Below are 18,773 nucleotides of genomic sequence, written 5' to 3'. Positions count from 1 at the left end.
AGCTGCTAAACAGATTCTATTCTATTCATTGCACAGAACTGGGTCGTAACTCAAAGACCATGAGAAAATGCAGGTCAGATCAGTTCAGAACCAGTGATCCAAACATGAGTCATGTGAGCTGTGTTCGCTATATGTACATTTACCATCTTTCAAAAATCAACTCATGTAAATGCAAAACAAATTGTGACATTCTGTTTTTTAATTTATTTATTTGTATCTTAGTGTTTGAATGAACCTTTTCCAATGCAAATCTTATAAAATCCACTCAATATGGATACAAAGCTACAGTCAGCATTGTTCTTACTCTTCCAGTTCTCATTTACTCTGCCTGTGGGTTTTTTGTTTTGACACAAACCTCCTGTATTGTTTTTTTTTTTTTTTTTGCAGGATTGTGTTCCCTAATGGGTTTCTGAGTGACGGCTATGCTCTCTGTACAGTTTTCAGGGCAGTAACTGTGATGATGATCACACACTTTTAGTTCTACTTCAGAGACGACTTTGCTTCACTCTGGTTTATTCTCTCAAATTCATGTTTTTCTCTGATGATCTAATACCAAATGATTGATTATACTAACACAAATCTGATTCCAAATGGGAATGTTTTCTCATTTTCTTTAGAACATGAACTCAGACAGTCATTTGGTATGAGGCATAACTGTAAGTACTCTACATTGTAAGCGTTTCGTACCTTAACATACACATCGGACATAGAAGAATTAACTAAAATGTGCAGACTTCAGCTTAAAGTGGAACTGAGTGTGTGTGTGATTATTTCCTGGTGTAAACTCGCTACAGGGCACCAGTGAGGCACATGAGGACAAGCACGTGTAACATGAGCAAGTAACCCAGGAAGAAATATCGAGAGCGTGCGCGACTCGTCAGCAGGCGGGAGAAGTACAGGCTCCGCCCCCTCAGCCATTGTCTGCACACCACCATCCCACCTTTCACCTGCAGACACAGAGTCAAACAGAGGGAGGAATCAACAGGCAGGTTCTTCACTTATAGCCATTTTTCACCAACATGAACCTAGTGTTGGTTCTGTTCTGGTATTAATTTTGTTCTGGTGTTTGTTCTGTTCTGGTGTTGGGTCTGTTCTGGTGTTGGGTCTGTTCGGGTGTTGGGTCTGTTCGGGTGTTGGGTCTGTTCGGGTGTTTGTTCAGTTCGGGTGTTTGTTCTGTTCGGGTGTTACTTCTGTTCTGCTGTTAATTCTGTTCTGCTGTTAATTCTGTCCTAGTGTTTGTTCTGTTCTGGTATTTGTTCTGTTCTGGTGTTGGTTCTGTTCTGCTGTTAATTCTGTTCTGGTGTTAATTCTGTTCTGGTGCTTGTTCTGTTCTGGTGTTGGTACTTGGTTCAACTTTCACAAAGTCTAAGAACTGGAATACTTTTCCATTAGTGAGTTACTTTGGATCCTTCTTCCCCACTGCCACCAGACTGTATAACAGTCAAAATCAGACAAACCTGGTCATTCATTCATTTATTCACTTTCTTTTCTTGACCTGATGGATGACGAATTTCCCTCTGAGCATAAACACAGGTGATCTGCATATGTACATCATATATATATTGAGAACTGAGCCAATGGCTTTGTTAGAAGGAAGTACACTAATGTCAGAATCATTTCAGAAATATTAGTGCTGTTGGGTCACAAAAACTACAGGGTGTCCACAAAGTCTCTTTATAATTAAAAAAAAAAATTATTACAAAAGCAATTGATTAGATTTGTCACTCAGATTTGTTCTACAGTATGTACTCAGTGGTTATCAACGTTTTTAATCACACTGCGGGATCATGTGAAATCTAATCATTGGTCCATGTTTCTTCAACAGCAGCTAAATTACTGCAAATGTTTACTTTGACCTTTAGACTGAATATGTGTCACCACAACTGGATGACCTTCAATCAAACACCATTTTCCAGGTAGATGGTTCACCACCACATTGGGGACTGGATGTTGGTGGGTTCCTAAATCAAACATTTCCAGACCAGTGGATTGGAAGGGATGGTCCAATTCCCTGGACACCTCCTTCACCAGATATCACTGCCCTGGGTTTCTCTCTTTGGGGTTATGTTAAAGATATCATGTATCGAACAAAGATACTGGACATCAACGACCTGAAGTAAAAGATCACTGATGTCATTGATGCCATTGATAAGTCTATGATACAGCCAACACAGAAACAAATCCAGTACTGCCTGGATGTGCTTCATGGAACTAATGGTGTCCATAGAGAGGTGGATTAAATGAGGCAAAAAAAAAAAAAAATTTAGTATCTACCTTTCATTTTGTAATAATTTCCACAGATTTGTCTATTCATTTACTTTTGTAATAAATTTGGTAAATTGTAAAGAGCCTTTATGGACACCCTTTACATTAAGGTTTGTTCAGGTAGTAGTTGTAGTTATGTAAACTTCAAAACTGCTAGCTGCTTGCAGGATACCCAGAATGCCTCACTGGGTATGAACATAAACAGGTGATGACCAACTTGCATGGAGCAACTGTAACACACAACAATTTCACGTGGGATTTATAAAGTATCCTACTTTTAAAAAGCTCACATATGGTGACAAAGTCTTAGTTGATCTTCTTTGCCATGATAATCCTCTTCCCAGCCCCTCATGTAAGTGATTCTTGGTTCTATGTGGTTTTCGTTGCCTCACAGACCTGGTTTGGGATTAGGTTCTGCCTCTGTGGACCTGGTTCCTGTATCGCTACCACATACCTTTCGTGTTATTAAAGGCTGATTTGGGTTGAGAGTCAGAGCTTCCCATTCCTCCTCTGTTTCCATCTCAATGCTGAAGTCCCTCTGATTTTCTCTGGAGTCAATGCTGCACAAAAACATTTCAACATGTGTTTTATAAAGTCTGTACGTAACTGTATGTTGTTGTACCTACAGGTGTGTGAATTCAGCCTCACTTTTTAGCTCTGTCTTCAGCAAGGCGCAGAGCCTCTTCATTTGTCTCCCTCCTGGCCCGCTCGTCTGCCAAAAGCTGCTCTAATTCAAGCAGCCTGAACACAATGTACAAAAAACACAACATCACAGTGTATCCAGGGACCAAACAGTTACATATAAGCAAAGAGAAGTCTAGTTTCCTCACCGTTCTCTGAGCTGACAGGCTTCAGCAGTGTCAACAGTGACTGATTCGTTGCTTCTCTCCTGAGGGGCTCCTGGTGCGACCTCAGCATACACTGACCCCTAATGGTAGGGATGATGCCATACAGGTGTGTGTATAAGGTTATATGACATTTTCTGCAGGTTTGAACAGTTTACATTTAAATCCATTAAAATGTGAATCTGATTATGCTGGTGCTCCTGATAGGAAAACTAAAGTGCACGATGGGGGTTGGTGGTTTGTTTTTCTGACTTCCCATGTAACACTGAGCCTGTTTACATGACCATAAAAGTCCGATAACTGGGTATAATCGGATAATTGTAATAATCAGATCTGGCGGATTTACATGCACTTAACACGTTAACTGAAAACCCTGGTTTAGATGCTCCTGTCCATTATCGGATTTCGTTTGGAGTACGTGTGTATGCACATAGTGATGGTAGAATTAAACTTCCTGTTGTCTTCTGCTCCTGTTTGACTACATAACTTCTGGTTTCTATAATTTTAATTGTGTTTACACATGCACAGACATAAAAGAACAACAAAAATCAGCGTAACCTGTATACATGCAGGAAGACATCGGCGTATTGGGAGCAATCTAGATGTGTTAATCCGATTTGTCATTATCTGATTACAGTTGTTATCTGATAAAACAGATCAGATTATCCTGTTTACATGATCACTTAAATAATCTGATCACTCCAGAAATTGGATAATGATCCGAGTATTGGTGTACATATGTAAACAGGCTCAGTGATATCTCTGTAAAATTTGTAATTTTTCCATGTACAGTGTGTAGGAAGTTCAATTTCAACGGACCTTCAACTGGGGTTAATTACATTTTATAGATTTTACCTAAACTAAAACACAAAAAAATCATGCAAACAAAAGTCCCTGTGTGAGATTTAGTCAAAGTATCCATATTGTGACTTGATTACGTTTCGATAATCTGATCAGCTGTAATATGGACAACGCTAAACAACAAAAAGAACCATCAAAAATGATGATGCCTGTTGGTGCAGTAAAAATATGTACACATTCAGGATCTTGGACCTGGACCTGTCCTTGGTTTTCCAACCAGTTGTATCGAGTCTGGGTCTCCCGCAAAGTTTGAGAAACGGCCCTGAGCTGGGCCGCTACTGCCCCTTTCTCCTCCACCACCTGCTGCAGCTGATGGGATGTCAAGTGAAGAAGTGTAAGTTTACATGGAGCATTTCAGTTCTTAAATGTAAAAGATGAATATTAAATGAAGATGCTTCTCTCATGCACTCTGCCTTCTTGCTGTGAGCATTTTTCTTACCTTAGCATTGAGTTGTTGGAAGTACTGGTCTCTTTGGTGGATCTCGTACATACAGCGCTGCAGGTCTCTGTGAAGACGGATCCTCTCAGCCTCCAGGAGACTCACTGCCTCCTCCATTCCACTGCGACCCGCCAAGGAGGCAGTTTCCTGCTGCATGTGTGTAACACACACGAACAAAAAAAAAACCGTCAGGTTGAACAAAAGGAGTTAATTTATAAATTGACAGCAACTTTGTGATTTTCTCTAATTGCTTTTTTGTTTGTTTTATGCTTACAGTGACTGGTTGCGTGTCCATCCTCCCTGTGTCGGACCTACAGAACAGAAAGTTATTTCATTAGAACCTAAGTACAGTATGACATTTCTTATTGGACTACTCTGATTTCTTTGTAGCTTAACCATAATGTGTTTCTAAAGATCCTTCTAAACCAGGACCCTCAAACTTGCAGCCCCTGGGCCAATTGCAGCCCGCAGGATGATGTTTTGTGGACCCCTACTTGACATCAAAGTTTAGTGTTAGTGCGGCTCGCATGTAGTTCTCAAAAGCAACTTTTTGCTGAGTCTTGCCATGCTTTTATTTAATTTATTTTTATCACTTATGGGCTACCATAGATAGTCTCGTGACAGCTTCCGGTGGCATTTGCTGTCAAGCTAGCCAACCGCGAAGTACCTGGGGAAGTATGAATGTTAATCACTTAGTTGAAACTTATTCCAGAGTGACACGAAGTGGATGGAAAATATATGCCATCACCCAGTTCCAGTCATGTCTCTCTCAAAATGTGCCATGAATAGAAAGGTTGGCGACGAGCACAGGCAATTTCAGGAAAAGTGGGAGACCGAGTATTTTTTTGTCGAGCACAGGGGCACCCCTAAATGTCTCATATGCACAGAGAAAATTGCGGTGTATAAGGAACACAACATCTGACATCATTACTCAACTAGACATGCTGAGGAGTTTACAAAATACCAGGGAGATGAAAGAACCGAGTCGCTAATCTTAAAAAATGTCTATTGAGGCAACAAGATTTATTCAAGAAAGCAACCGAAGAGAATGACGCAGCAGTTGAAGCTAGCGACGTGGTGAGTGAGATGATTGCTAGGGCCGGAAAGCCATTCAAAGAAGGCAAGTTCATCTGAAAAAAATGCATGTTACTAGCTGCGAGTAAAGTAAAGAAAGCCCTTTTTGTGGAACACTTAATGTGGCCCAGCCTGACCCAGACTCTACCTCCAGCAGCCCTCAGGTAAGTTGAGTTTGAGACCCCTGTTGTAAACCTAACCCATTTGATCTGGACTGTTGGACTTGTCAGTTTGATCTGAACCAAAATTGTAGGTGTGAAACCTTACCAAGGCCACAGTTTGGATCAAATATCTGAACATTGGCCCAAAGATAAGAAATGAGTTCAGTCCAGATCAAATCAATGTTTCAGAACAATTTCAGTGAGTTATGGCAGGTTAAGGTCTGACATCAAATTAAAAAAAAATCTGTTATTGGTTTGAATATGGCACTCATGTTGTGTTACAGGTAGCAGAGCCACAATAACAACAAAATGATTAAATAAATATGTTCATTCATTTACAGACAAGAGGTGAAAACATGCTAGTGTCTGACACAAACCTGTCAATGAGTGTCATAGATAAGAAGATGCAGCCCACATTCTTTAGGATGCAGGTACAGCAGAGTTTTTTAGTGTACATAAAAACTGTAATGTGAAACCAACCTCAACTGGATCAGCTTTATATAATACAAACATTAACCATGGATCTTCAAGTGTGCACCAGCTCTGTTCTGTTTTAACAGACAACGCTCCCCTATATGTACATTTAATCAGCAGCAGGTCTATGTAGCCACATTCTGGAAAGGTGCCATATTTTTTCCTAACTGCAGTGTAAAACACTTCCAAGCCATTTTGTTTCTTCAGCTTGTTATAAACTTACTCATACTCATTCCTTTTACTTTGAATCATTTCCAATCAGCCTTTACCTCAGAGGTATCATTTCCTCCTGGCAGCTAACTTCTTTTTCAAGTGGAAGATCTTGATGTAGCTCATCAGTCTTCTGCTTCAACTCCTGAAACAAGATAAAAGACAGAAAGCAACTGTGATCCAAAAGTCTTAAAGCTTATCTTAAAAAGCAGTAGAAATGCAAAATGTCGTTCACAATGTGATCAACTGATGTTGTGTGGATTTGTTACTGGTATTATTTGGGTGGACATAGTGTATGATATTCTGTTCATGCTTTCTTTCCTTATAGTCATCATTTAATAGGTCTTATGTATTTGAGTTTATTGTAGTTTTGTTTGTTTTGGGGTTTTTTTCTCTCTCTTCTGCCCAGTTTACTCAGTTCTGGTTGTAGTTATTGTTACCATTATAATGATCACCATGGTTGTTACTGTTTATATTGTTGATACTTTCTTGTGAGGGTCTTCACCACCTTCTTCTTTCTTGCTCTCTCCCCTTCATCCCCCTCCCCCCATGTCAGGTCCAGCATCGAAATGTGGTTCAACAAAACTCATAATAAAGACAGTAGAATATCAAGGGGAGCTTCATATACTTGATGAAATTTCCCTTGGCAAAGCAAATTTGTTCAGCACCAAAAGGCAGCCAGACTACCATTCTGCTGTTAGGATGCTGGACAAGACAAGTTAGAAAGAAAAAAACAGAAACACAAAATGTCACAGGCACCAGCTCATAAGCATTCCAACAAAAATGCAATTCAAGTCAAAGCAATGGGTAGATGTAGGAAAAAAAAAACAAAACAAAACAAAAAACAGCATTCCCGTGCATGCTGTACGCCAATAAATGAAAAAACACAGCACCAACCCAGATGAGTGAGCTCAAGCAAATGTAAACCACCACAGCTGATGACTGGACTTACCAGCTCGTCCTTCTCATTCTGGAAGGCACTGACACTGCTTTGTGACTTTTCCACTGAGGCGACGGTCTCTTGCTTGGACTTAACTGCTCTTTTGGCCCCAGCCAACTCCTCCATCAGCCTATCCCGATCATTCTGGAGGCTGTTCATGGATCTGGAGAACGCAGACAGCTGCCTGCTGTAGGTGTTATTTTCTGAGACCACCTGCTTCAGTTCTCGTTCCTTTTCCGCCAAAGCTTTCGAAAGCTCATCCAGCAACTTGCTCAACTCTGTCTGCGTGTCCTTGCTTTCCAGTGCTTTCATTTTTTGAACTAGTACATCCCGTTCTTTTGCAAACATGGCCAGGTCTGAGGTGGCATCCTGAAGACTGCGCTCCACTTTGTTCAGGGCTGTTTGAGTCTCTCGGAGTTCCTCATCGTATCTAATCCGCAGGATCTTGAAGTCCTCAATGAGCTGGTCCCGGTCATTCTGTAAAGCAGCCATAGCTTTGCACAGGGATTCATTTTGAGATTTTGCATCTTTGCTTTGTGTTCTGGCATCTGACAACTGTTGCTCCAGTTCAAGGAGGTCTTTTGCAAGTTCAGCCATCCGTTGATCGGCTGTCTCTCGCTCATTCCTCATCAGCTCTACTTCACGCTCAAAGTTGTCCAATTCACTGTTGTACTTATCTTCTGCATCAGCTAGTTTTTTGTCCGTCTCATTTTCCAGCAGCTGCATTTTGTCTTTAAGCTCGTCTGTTAAGGTTTTCTGGGAGAGGAGTTTTTGCTGGAGATCGTTACACTCTACTGCTTTGGTTGCCACTGCTTGCTGTAAGTCAGCGATCACTTTGCCTTCATTTGTTGTAGCTCTCTCTTGTTTGTCGGTTTCCAGTTTTGTGACCTGAGCTTTTAGTTTAGAAACCTCTGATTTCAAAGCACTGCTTACATCTTCTTCCTTTTCCAGTTCCAAACGAGACTCCCTGCATTGCTTTTCAGAGGTTACCTTTTGGTTTTCAAGAGTTTTAATCATATCCTGCTGCTTTTTAAGCAGAACCTTCAACTGGTTGTCCTTCAGGGACAAAACCTGATTCAAATCCTCTCTGTACCGAACGAGTTGTGCTCTGAGCATTGCATTTTCTGAATTTAGATCATCCATCTGATGGAGCAGTTTTCTTATTTCATGTTTAAGGCCCTTGTTTGGACCACCTTCCCCATCAGCTGAGCCATCTTTACCCTTCAGGCCCAACTGACTCTTTGCTTCAAGTATTCTGTATTCAGATATCAGCCGCTCTCTTTCACTCTGTAAAGAGACCATTGAGTTCTTGAATGATTCCATTTTGGCTGCCATGTTTTCTTTTTCCTGGATAGATTTATTGACTTTAATTTGCAGACTTTTGACTTTGGCTTCGAGGCCTCTCAACTCTTTATCAGCCTTTTCCCTTTGATAGCGTAGAGATGTTAACCGGTCCTCATAGACTGCTACCTGAGTGCGGTAATTAGCCTGAAGTTGCTCCAGATATCCTGACATTTGCCCATCGCGACATGACAACAAAGAGGAAATCTCAGCATCTTTGCCCTGAAGAAGGGTTTTCAGTTGAAGAGAAATTCCCTCCTGTTTCTCAAAATCTGCTTTAAGTTTGTCCTTTTGAGACTGTAAAAGGAGAAGCTGAGCATCTGTGTCTGCATTTATCTTCTCCACATGCTGGAGGTTCAGCTGTATTTGTGAAATCAGCTCTTCCTTGTCAGCCAGCTGTCTGCTCAGTGTGTTTTTATCTTGTTCTATTTTTTCAACTTGAGCAGATAACTCCTTTACCTGAACACTCATTAGCTCCACAGTTTCATTAAGTTCAGCATTGCTTGCACTCATTACAAACAGCTGTCTCTGTTGTGCAGCAGCAGCGACAGAATATTCATTGAGTGTTCTTTCCAGTCTTGACTTCATCACTCGTAGTTCGTTCACATCTTTATCTTTTGCTCTCATGTCTTCAAGGAATCTTTTGATCACAAAGCCCTGCTCTAGGAGCTGGTTGTCCTTCTCATGTAAGGTCTTCTGGTACAAATCATTCCAGACTTTTGAAGCTTCTGCTCCTTGAGGAGTAGAAGACAAAACAGACAGTTTTGCTTCAGTTGTTTCAGTTGCTCTCTTTAAAGTATTTATCTGTAGATCTTGAGAGTCTATTTGTTGTCTCAGCTCATTTACTTTTTGACTTTCTTTCTCTTTTAAATCTTTAAGGTCTTCAATCTGTTTCTGTAACATAACTTGATTTTCTATATGAGACTCTTTCTCTTCAATCCTTGGTGCTGATGTTTTCTGCTCAACCTTTTTACTTTGCTGAGCTATTTCCAGTGCCAGACGGTCTCTTTCAGACTGAATGTTCACAGCCCTTTGTTCAGCCTCCTGAAGGAGACTCTTGTGTGTAATCAGCTCAGTTTCCACCTGTTTACTTCTCTCTTCTAAAACCAAAACCTTCTCTGAGCTTTTCTTGAGTTCTTTGCCCAACTGTTCACAGGCTGACTGTGATGTCTTGAAGGAGCTCTCTAAATCTAAAATCACTTCTTGATATTTTATGCAGTTTTGCTGCAGTAGATTTATCTCTTGATGCTTTTCTTTCAGTAGTTCTTGCAGTTCTTTCCTCACATTCTTAGATCCTTCATTGCCTCTCTGAACAGTTTTGAGTTTCTCCTCAAACTCTTTGACTAATTTAAGCTGCTCCTCTTCTTTTTCTTGACGAACCTGGTTATTCATCTCCTTGCTAGCTGTTAGCTGAGAGGACAGCTGTGCATTCTGACTTTGCAAAGCACTAACAGACTCAGTCAGTTCATCAATTCTTTCGGAGTTTTTGAGAATCACAGTTTCCAAATATTCGTTTTCATTCTTCACTTTATCAGAAATCTCCTGAGCATTTTCAAGCTCTTCTTGTAAAAGAGACTTGTCATCTTCCAGGATTCTAACTTTCTCATTTAAGCTAATAGTTTCTTGACTGTGTCTGTTGATAATGTCTTTGAGCTCTCTGATAGCATCGTCTTTCATTCCCAGCTGAAGTTCATGATCATTCTGTATCTTCTCAGTTCTTTCTGCCAGAGTCTGCTTCTCTGTTTGTAATAGATTATTGATTTCAAATTGGGCACCAAGTTCTGTTTTCTGGGCTTCGATCTGGGCAGTGAGAGAATTATTCAAGCCGAGTGCCTCATCAAGTTTAAGCTGCATGTTATCTGTATATGATTTAGATTCCAAGTGCTTCTTTTCTAATGAACAATTAGCCTCTTCAAACTTTTCCACCAGTTGGTCATTTTCAGCCTGTATCTTTTTTAGCTTCTTCCTGAGATCCTCTGATGACTCTCGAAGTCTGTCAACTTCAGCTTCTAATTGTTGATTTTTAGCAGCCAGCTCAGATATTGTACATTGATGGTTTCCATCAATGTTATCCATTTCTTCTCTAATTTTCTTATTCTCTTCTTCTAGCTCCTCAAATTTCAGCTGTTTGTCTTGAGAAAATACACACATCTTCTCTTTAATTTTTTCATTTTCTTCCTCCATCTCTCTCAGCTGCTTCTCCAGAGTCTCCATTTCTGTTTCGTGTTTGTGAACTTTTCGAAGTGCTTCCTGTCTTTCTCTTTTAGCTCCTTCCAGCAGCTGTCTCATCTTGTCCATTTCACTACTAACATTTTCATAAGCCTGTAGAAGAGATTCGTACTCCTGCTTCAGCTCGGAGTGCTTTGACTTCCATTTGGACAGCTCTTCTGTTTGAGAGTCTTTAAGAGATTCAAGCTGACATGAAAATGCTTGTTTCTGCTGTGTGATGCTTTCAATAGTTAGTTTCAAGCTTTCACAGGCTGCAGACAGACTGCGATTGTCATTAAGGATGCCATCCAGTTCAGCACTGAGCTTGTCTTTTTCATTTTTGAGCAATGTGACAGAGTTTTCTAGGTCAGTATTTTGTTGCTTTAGATTCAACACTGATGATTCTAAGATGAAAAATTCTGCTTCATATTTGCTTGACAGCTTGTCTACTTCTTCTTTGAGTGTTGTATTTTCCTTCAGAAGTTCTTTCCTCGAGACCAATGCTGCTTGAAGTTTCTTAGTTAAAAGTCCTATTTTGCTTTGGCTTTCCTGGTCATTCATTTTGATGACATCTTCTCTGGACTTTTGCACCTCACTGGCTTCTGTTTTCATCTTCTCAATAGCCAGGTCATGCATTTGTATTAGCTGCTCTATCTGCATTTCCAGGGCTGTAATTAGCTCTTCTTTTTCTGAAAGCTGAGCCTGACAACCCATCATGGCTTCGTCTTTCTCTTTCAGTTTCGCTTCAAAGACAGACATTTCAGCTATCTTTTCCTGCAGCTGCTCATTTTGTTTTCCACATTCAATCATTTGCTTATTAAGTGAACTAACCTCCTCTCTGAGTTCATCTGCTAATTTTACTGCGTTTTCTTTTTCTTGTTTTAGCCATTCCAAATTTCTTTGTGTTTGAGTGCAATGTAGTTTTGCTTCTTCAAGCTGCTGAGTCAAAACACCTTTATCTTCACCAAGCTGCTGCTGTGTTTCTGCTAGCGTTCTTTCCATGGTTAAAATCTCTGTGGATTTCTGTGAAACTAATGCAACGGCTTTCTCAAGTTCCAACTTCATCTGATGATTTTGATCCAGAAGACTACTGTATTCTTCCTTCACAGACTGGTACTTTTGTTCATTTTCACTTAAAACATTCTTTTCATTGACTAAAACTTGCCTCTCCTCTTCAGATTTAAGCTCCATATCTTTAATGATTTCCAGATATTTCTCACCTTCTTTAGTTTTTACTTCTACTTCTGTGTGAGCTTTTGCAAGTTCGTTTTTTAGCATATGAAGTTTTGATTTTAAAGCTTCCACTCTTTGCTCCGTGGCTGTGAGATGCTCATCTTTACTAGTCATTTCAAGAAACATGTTCTCAAATTTGGATTTGACAGTTTCAAGCTCCGTCTGTAGGTTTGATAGAGAATGGCACTGGCTCTCTTTCTCTGCCAAAGACATTATCAGGTCTTGTAGAGTTTTATCCCTTTCCTCCACAAGCTGCCTTAATGTGCCCAGTTCATCTAGATAAGATAAGGAAGTTTTACGAATTTCCTCCAGCTCTTTGACCTTTTCATCTAAGTTTAACTGCACAGCGTTTAACTCATTTGTCTGTTGACACTGTTGTTCCAGAAGAGCTTTGTAGTCAGCTTTTAATTCAACCAGCTCTTGGGATAGCTTCCTTTCATTTTCTTGAGCTTTCTTCATCATCTCTTTGCGTGCCAGCAGGGCAGCCTGAGTCTTTTTCTCTAGCATTGCCTTTTGTAGCTTCATCTGTGCAAGTTCATTTTCTAAATCGACAGCAGTAGCAGCAGAGGAAGATTTATCATCTGTACTCGTCTTGAGTTCATTCTGAAGCTCCTCTATTTTCTGCATCATGCTGCATCTATCTCTTTCAAAAGCCTCTTCTGTCTTAGTAACACTAGACTGCAGTTGATTGATATGAGAGTTTTTCTCATTCAGATTTTGCAACGCATCTGCTAAAACAGCTTCTTTTTCATTTAATGTGGTTTGCAGTATTTGGTTTTCAGACTGCAGTTCTGCAAGTCTCTCACTTTCCATTTTGAGTTTAAGAAGCTCTCCGTCTTTGTCAATAATATTTTGTTCTAAAAGAGCAACTTTTTCTCCATATATTTTTTCTGTCTCCTGAGCTTGATTCTTCACCTCCTGTAACTGATCCTGTAAAAGTGAAACTTCAGTTTTCTTGTTCACATTCTCTTCTTTTTGGCTTTCATACGCTTCAATTTTTTTCAGTAGCTCCTTTCTTACAATGAGAGCAGCCTGAAGCTTCTTCTTCAGTGTTTCCTTTTCTTTAGATGTGGTGCCTATTTCACTCTTTAGGTCATTATTCTTCTTGGACAGTTCAAGATTCTCTAAATTTTTGCTGTCAATCTCACTTTTGGAGAGTGAAACCTGCTCTTCTAACTGATGTGAAATCTCTTGAAACCTTTCCATGGAGGTTTTGTGTGCCAGCTCCATGCTTTCTAACTGTGCCATTAGAGAACTTTTGTCCTCAGAAAGTTTCATTCTCTCATTTGAGGCTGCTTCCATAACTTGGGCAATAGATGTGTCTTTGTCCCTTAACTGCTGACTAAGTCCAGAAAGTAATTCCTTCTGCTGACTTATCTGAATGCCCATACAGTTGATATGCTCATCTTTTGCATGCAGTTCACTGTGTAAAGAAGACTGTATGACAGCAGCTTCTTTCACTTTCTCTGATTCAGCAGTGAGCTGTGTCTGCAAATGCACTACTGTTTCTTGTAAAAGTGCAATTTCTTGACACCTTTCATGATCAATCTTTTCTCTTTCATTAAGAATATACTCTGTTTTTCTGAACTGTGCTACAGTTTTATCCAACTCATTTTTCAAAGCATCTCGCTCAGATTGATGACTTTGCTGTAACTGTTTTATCATGTCCTGTAAGGAGGCTCTTCCTTCATTTAAAGGAGCTTTTTCTGATGTGTTCAATTCCATTTCAAACGAATCATGATCAGCTTTTCTGGCTGTAAGTAAGAGTAACTCATCTTCCACAGCTTTTAAGGCCTGTTGCAATTTGTTGTTCTCATTGTCCTTTTCCTGGATAGATGCAAATACATTTTCAAGTTGCATCCTGGATGCTGATGCCTCCATCTCTTTAGCCTTCAGTTGCTCTGAACCCTGTCTAACAGCAGAGGCCGCTTCAGCTAGTTTCTCTTGGAAACTGTCCAAGTCCTGTTTCAAAGCATTAACTTTAACATCTTTAGATTTCATTTCATTTTCAACACTTTGTAACTGCTCTGCAATCAGGTTCCTATCTTGTTTTTCTCTATCCAAAACCAAAAGCCATTCTCTCTCAGAATCCTGCAGAACTTGCTCTATCTTTTGAACGTTTTCTTTTAATTGACAAATTTCTTCATCTTTTTTACTAACCTTTGCTTGAAGACTCTCCTTCTCGGACACCGCTTTCTCCATAATTTTGTTCATACTGCTGGACTGCTGCTCCATTTGATCCTTCAGCTGCCTCTGTGTTTCCCAAACCTGCTGATGTCTTCTTTCCATCTCTTCTTTCTCTGCAAGAAGTTTCCTAACTTCCTCCTGCAAAAGCGTTTTTTCATTACTGACATCAGAAAGATGCTTCTGCTTCTCTTCCATTGAGAAACTCATCTCATCAGTTAGTTTCTTATTTTGCTCTTCTAGTTTTTGTATTTCTGAAACCAACTGCGTGGTATGCTTGGCCTGAGCTGTGAACTGACTGTTTATTGCATGGAGGGCCATTTCCCTCTGCTCCAGGTTTTCTGTTAGTGCATTCATTTGGGCCACAACTTGAATATGCTGTGATTTGAGTCGTTCTATTTCAACTGTTAGCAGTGACACGCTGGTTTGATGAGAAGCAAAAGCTTCATCCTTCTCTTTTGCAAGACTTGAGTTTAGATCTTCTGCCCTTTCAAGTTTGTGATGGACTGTATATAACTCATTCCTCAGTTCTTCTATGGTGGTTTTTGTGGTTTGATGTTCACTGTTAGTATTGTCCAATAAATTCTGCAAACTGGACACTTCATCTGTCTTTTGGAACAGTTGATTTTTTACGTCTTGGAACTCCTCCAAATGAGCCATGTACTTCTCTTGGAGGTTACTGAAGGCACTCTGTGTTTCTTCGGCTGATTTCCTTATGTTTTCAGACTCAGTAGACAGGAGGTGGTTTTGGCTTTGTAGCTGTGACACCAACTCTGTGCTTTCCATAAACTGAGTTTTGAAAAGCAAGGCCTCGTCTGCTTTTCTCTTCAAATCCTGAAGTGTCTTTGACTGCTCCAAAAGAGCTGATTCTTTTTCCTCCAAAGCCTGTTTTAGATTTTCGGTTTCAGATATCTGAACCTGAAGGGTGTTGCTGAGATTTGTGACAGACTCTTCAAGGTGTGAAATCTTTTCTTTCATGGTCTCACATTCTGCGTCTTTGACCTTCAGGTTTGAATTAAGATTTTCAACAACAGCTGAGGACGTACTTTGATATTCAAGACTCGCCTGCTCTTTTTGCTCCAACATATTTTTAAGTATGGATGATTCTGAAGTCAATTGTACAACTTTTCCATTCAGTTTATTGACAGACTCCTCAAGCTCTGAAACCTGTGACTTCAAACTCACAATGTCATCTGCTTTCTGTTTCAACTGCTCATCTTTCACACTGATCGTACAGTTGAGTTGCTGGATCAGACTGTCCTGCTCTTTCAGTGAACCATCATTACTTTGCACAGTCAAACAAAGCCTCTCCTTCTCGGAGCATGCAGCTTTGAGTTCTTCTGTCAAAGCAGATATCTGGCTTTCTTTGTCACACATTGCTGTTTTGAAATTTGCCACTTCTTCGTGTGCTTTGGACAGCTCTATTACGGTTTTCTGAAGTTCAGATTTGAACCTTTCATTCTGCTCATTCAGTGCTTGGATGTTATCTTTAAAATCAATTAGCTCTGTTCTTTTTTGGTCTCCTTCATCTTTCAACTGTGAAGTTTCAGCAGTGAGTTCCTGAACAGTGGCCTTCAGGTTAAAAATTTCTAATTCCATCTCTGCAGCATTCTCATTCATGGCACCAAGCTGATTGCTGAGTGACAGCACAGATTCATTCCTTTTATTCAGCTCATCTTTGTGGTTCTGAAACTCATTTGTCAGTTCTGATAGGGCCTGGTCCTTTTGATAGATTTTCTTTTGCATTTCCTGGCTTTCTGCCCTAAGCAAGTCGACCTCACCCTGCATCTGTGAAATAAGGTCTTTTTGTTGAGTGATTTCCTTCTGATAAGAGCTGCACTCATCAACTTTCTGCTGAACCATTGTATCTTTCTCCATTAAAGCTGACTTTAGGACAGATCCCTGTTCCTGAAGCATCGATATAGTGTCCTGAAGTTGCACCTGTTGGTTCCTCTGAGCTTCCAATTGTGACATCTGTTCTGAAACCATCTGTTCTTTCTTGTTGACGTCCATATTAAGTTCATTAACTTGCATTTTTAAGCTATTAGCTTGCTCTTGTAATCTTTGAAGTTCTTCTTCTCTCTCCCTTAACAGTTTAGAAAGATAAGCACATTCATTTGTTTTCTCAACCAAAGTTACAGAGTTCGACTGTTCGTTATCCTTGAGCATTTTGTTTAATTCATCTATAACAACATTCAGCTCCCCCTTTTCCTTCAACAGTCCATTAATTCTTTTCTGGTCCTCTGAGATTTGAGCTTCTAGCACAGAATTCTTGCCTTGGATCAAACTCTTCTCAGTGCTAAGTTCAGAAACTGATTTGACATTTAGTTCTAACTCGTCTTTAAGACTTTGATTATGTTCTGTTAGGCTGCTGATCTCCATACTTAACCTAGAGTTCTGCTCAAGAGCTGATTTAAGCTGTCCTTCAAGGTAAGATGCCATCTGTGTCTGCTGGGCAAGTTCCTTATCTTTCAATTCACATGCAGCGTGAAGTTGGCGGTTTTCTTCTGTCACTGACTGAATGTCTCTTCTTAAGCTGGCCAGCTCCGTTTGTCTCACCTCTGCATCTGATTCAAGCTTTCTTGCATTCTCTTCCACAACACTAAGTCGGTCTCTTAAAGATGTAACAGTTTTATTTGCGTCATTTGTTTCTTCTTTGTTCTTATCACACTGTTGTGTCACACTTCTCAATATTTCCTCTGTCTCCTCCTTTTGGTGGCGAAGTTTAAGGCATTCTCCCTTGAGCGCTTCAGCCTCCGTCTCTAGCTTGGATACAATATTTAACTTAAGTGTGATCTCATTCTGTAAACTGTCACACTCCTCCTGTTTCTCCTTCAAAACTGCATCCTTCTCCATCGCTATAGATTTAAGACTGGATTCCTGTTCTTGAAGCCGAGACAGCGTTTCCTGAAGCTGCATTTGCTGGTTTTGTTGAGCCTCTATTCTTGCTTGGAGATCAGTGACAGTCTGTTCTTTCACTGTCACATCCTGCTGAAGTTGGTTTGCTTTAGAATTCAAGCTCTGAACTTGTTCTTGCAACTTCATCATCTCCTCTTCCTTCCCCCTGAGTAACTGATCGAGGTGCGTACATTCATTTGTTTTGGCCAGCAGAATCTCTGAGTTTGAATGTGTGCTTTGTTCGAGAACTTTATTTAACTCAGTAGCATGGATGCTTAATTCCTCCTTTTCTTTCTGTAGCCCTTCAATAGTTTTTCTATGTTGTGAATGTTCTGTATTCAGTGTGGATATCTGAACATGTAAGGAATCTTTCTCAACTGTGAGCTCAGAGATGGATTTTACATGTTCAGTTACTTCCACTTCGAGCCTGTTCTTCTCTGCTGTAAGGCTATGGACTTGGCTCTCCAGACCACTGTTAAGTTCAAGAGCAGATGAAACTTTTTCATCCAGTTGTTTTACATTCTTTCTCTCCACATTTAGCTCCTTAGTCAAACTACTAAGCTTTTCTTGCAGCTGATGTTTTTCAGTTTTCACATTTTTCAAGAGGTTCTTGAGTTTGGTGATATTTTCAGATTTGCTCTTCAGTTCATTGCTTAATTTCAGGTTTTCAGAATCTCGGACCTCTAAATCAGTCTTAAACTTCTGCCTCTCATCTTCAACGTGTTTATCTGTTTCCTTTAGCTGGTTTTGTAGTGATGCTATCATTTCTAGCTTTTCTTGCATCTCTTTTTTGATATGTTCACCACTCTGTGTTTGCTCCTCTAACTGTTTGGATAGTGCTTGTACATCATTACTGTATTTTTCTACCTGTGCCAAAAGTTTGTTTTGATCATCCTTGAAAGTTTTGAGTTCTTTTTCATAAGTTTGCTCTTTATCATGGAGTTCTTGCTGTACTTTCTCGTGGCTGCTGTTTTTATTCTTGAGTTGTAAAATGAGCTCATCTGACTCTTGCAGCCTGTGGTTAGATAATAACAGCTGTTCTTTGAGTGAAGAGATGTGTGGTTCACATTCAGAAAGATGATTACGATGGTTAACATTCTGTTTCTGGATCTCCCCTCGAAGGTCTTGGATGGTTTTCTTGTCCTCTTCAGCCTGCTTGATCATCCGTTCCACCTCAGCTGCTTTCAACTCTCTCTCCTCTTTGGTCTTGACAAATTCCATCTCATTATCTTTGAGCTTTTCAACCAGCTCTGAGATTTTGCTATTCATGGCCTGTTGGTCCGAATTCTGTGAGTCTCTAATGATCTTTGCCTCTCGCTCTGCCTTACTCAAGGCATTTTCTACTTGAACCAGGTTTTCTTCTTTGAGTTTGATCTCCTGCTTCAGCACTGTGATCTGTTCTGCGTACTCTGTCATGTTGCCAGTTAATGTCAATATCTCCTTGTCCTTTTCCATCAGAGTGTCTTTAAGGCTGTCAATTTCCCGTTCACAGCTTTGAAGATCGTGGATAAGCTGAGCCCTTTCTTCCAAGTGAGCAGTGTTTAGTTTGTCCAACTCCTCATTTGTCTGATCAAGTTCTGTTTGCAAAGTCTCTATGGTCACTTCTTGCTTTTGTGTCTGGAAACAACAACACCAAAAGA

At 40.1% G+C, this 18,773-nt stretch overlaps 1 protein-coding gene across 2 annotated transcripts in view; it reads right to left on the bottom strand.

Annotated features, from left to right (window-relative positions):
- Positions 1–310: 310 nt before the first annotated feature.
- LOC115417067 (golgin subfamily B member 1) overlaps positions 311–18,773 on the bottom strand; it is a 50,175-nt gene continuing 31,712 nt past the window's right edge. For both annotated transcript variants that reach the window (XM_030131030.1, XM_030131031.1), the window contains exons 21-29: positions 7,282–18,750; positions 6,389–6,474; positions 4,685–4,721; positions 4,411–4,560; positions 4,146–4,280; positions 3,096–3,193; positions 2,914–3,006; positions 2,720–2,825; positions 311–947 (exon numbers count right to left, since the gene is read on the bottom strand). In XM_030131030.1, coding sequence (XP_029986890.1) covers positions 789–947; positions 2,720–2,825; positions 2,914–3,006; positions 3,096–3,193; positions 4,146–4,280; positions 4,411–4,560; positions 4,685–4,721; positions 6,389–6,474; positions 7,282–18,750 — 12,333 coding nt within the window. In that variant the 3' untranslated portion in view covers positions 311–788. The remainder of the gene's footprint in view (positions 948–2,719; positions 2,826–2,913; positions 3,007–3,095; positions 3,194–4,145; positions 4,281–4,410; positions 4,561–4,684; positions 4,722–6,388; positions 6,475–7,281; positions 18,751–18,773) is intronic.

Source organism: Sphaeramia orbicularis, chromosome 3 (genome assembly GCF_902148855.1).
Source record: "Sphaeramia orbicularis chromosome 3, fSphaOr1.1, whole genome shotgun sequence".
Lineage (NCBI taxonomy): Eukaryota > Metazoa > Chordata > Actinopteri > Kurtiformes > Apogonidae > Sphaeramia > Sphaeramia orbicularis.
This window is presented reverse-complemented; position numbering and strand designations above follow the sequence as displayed.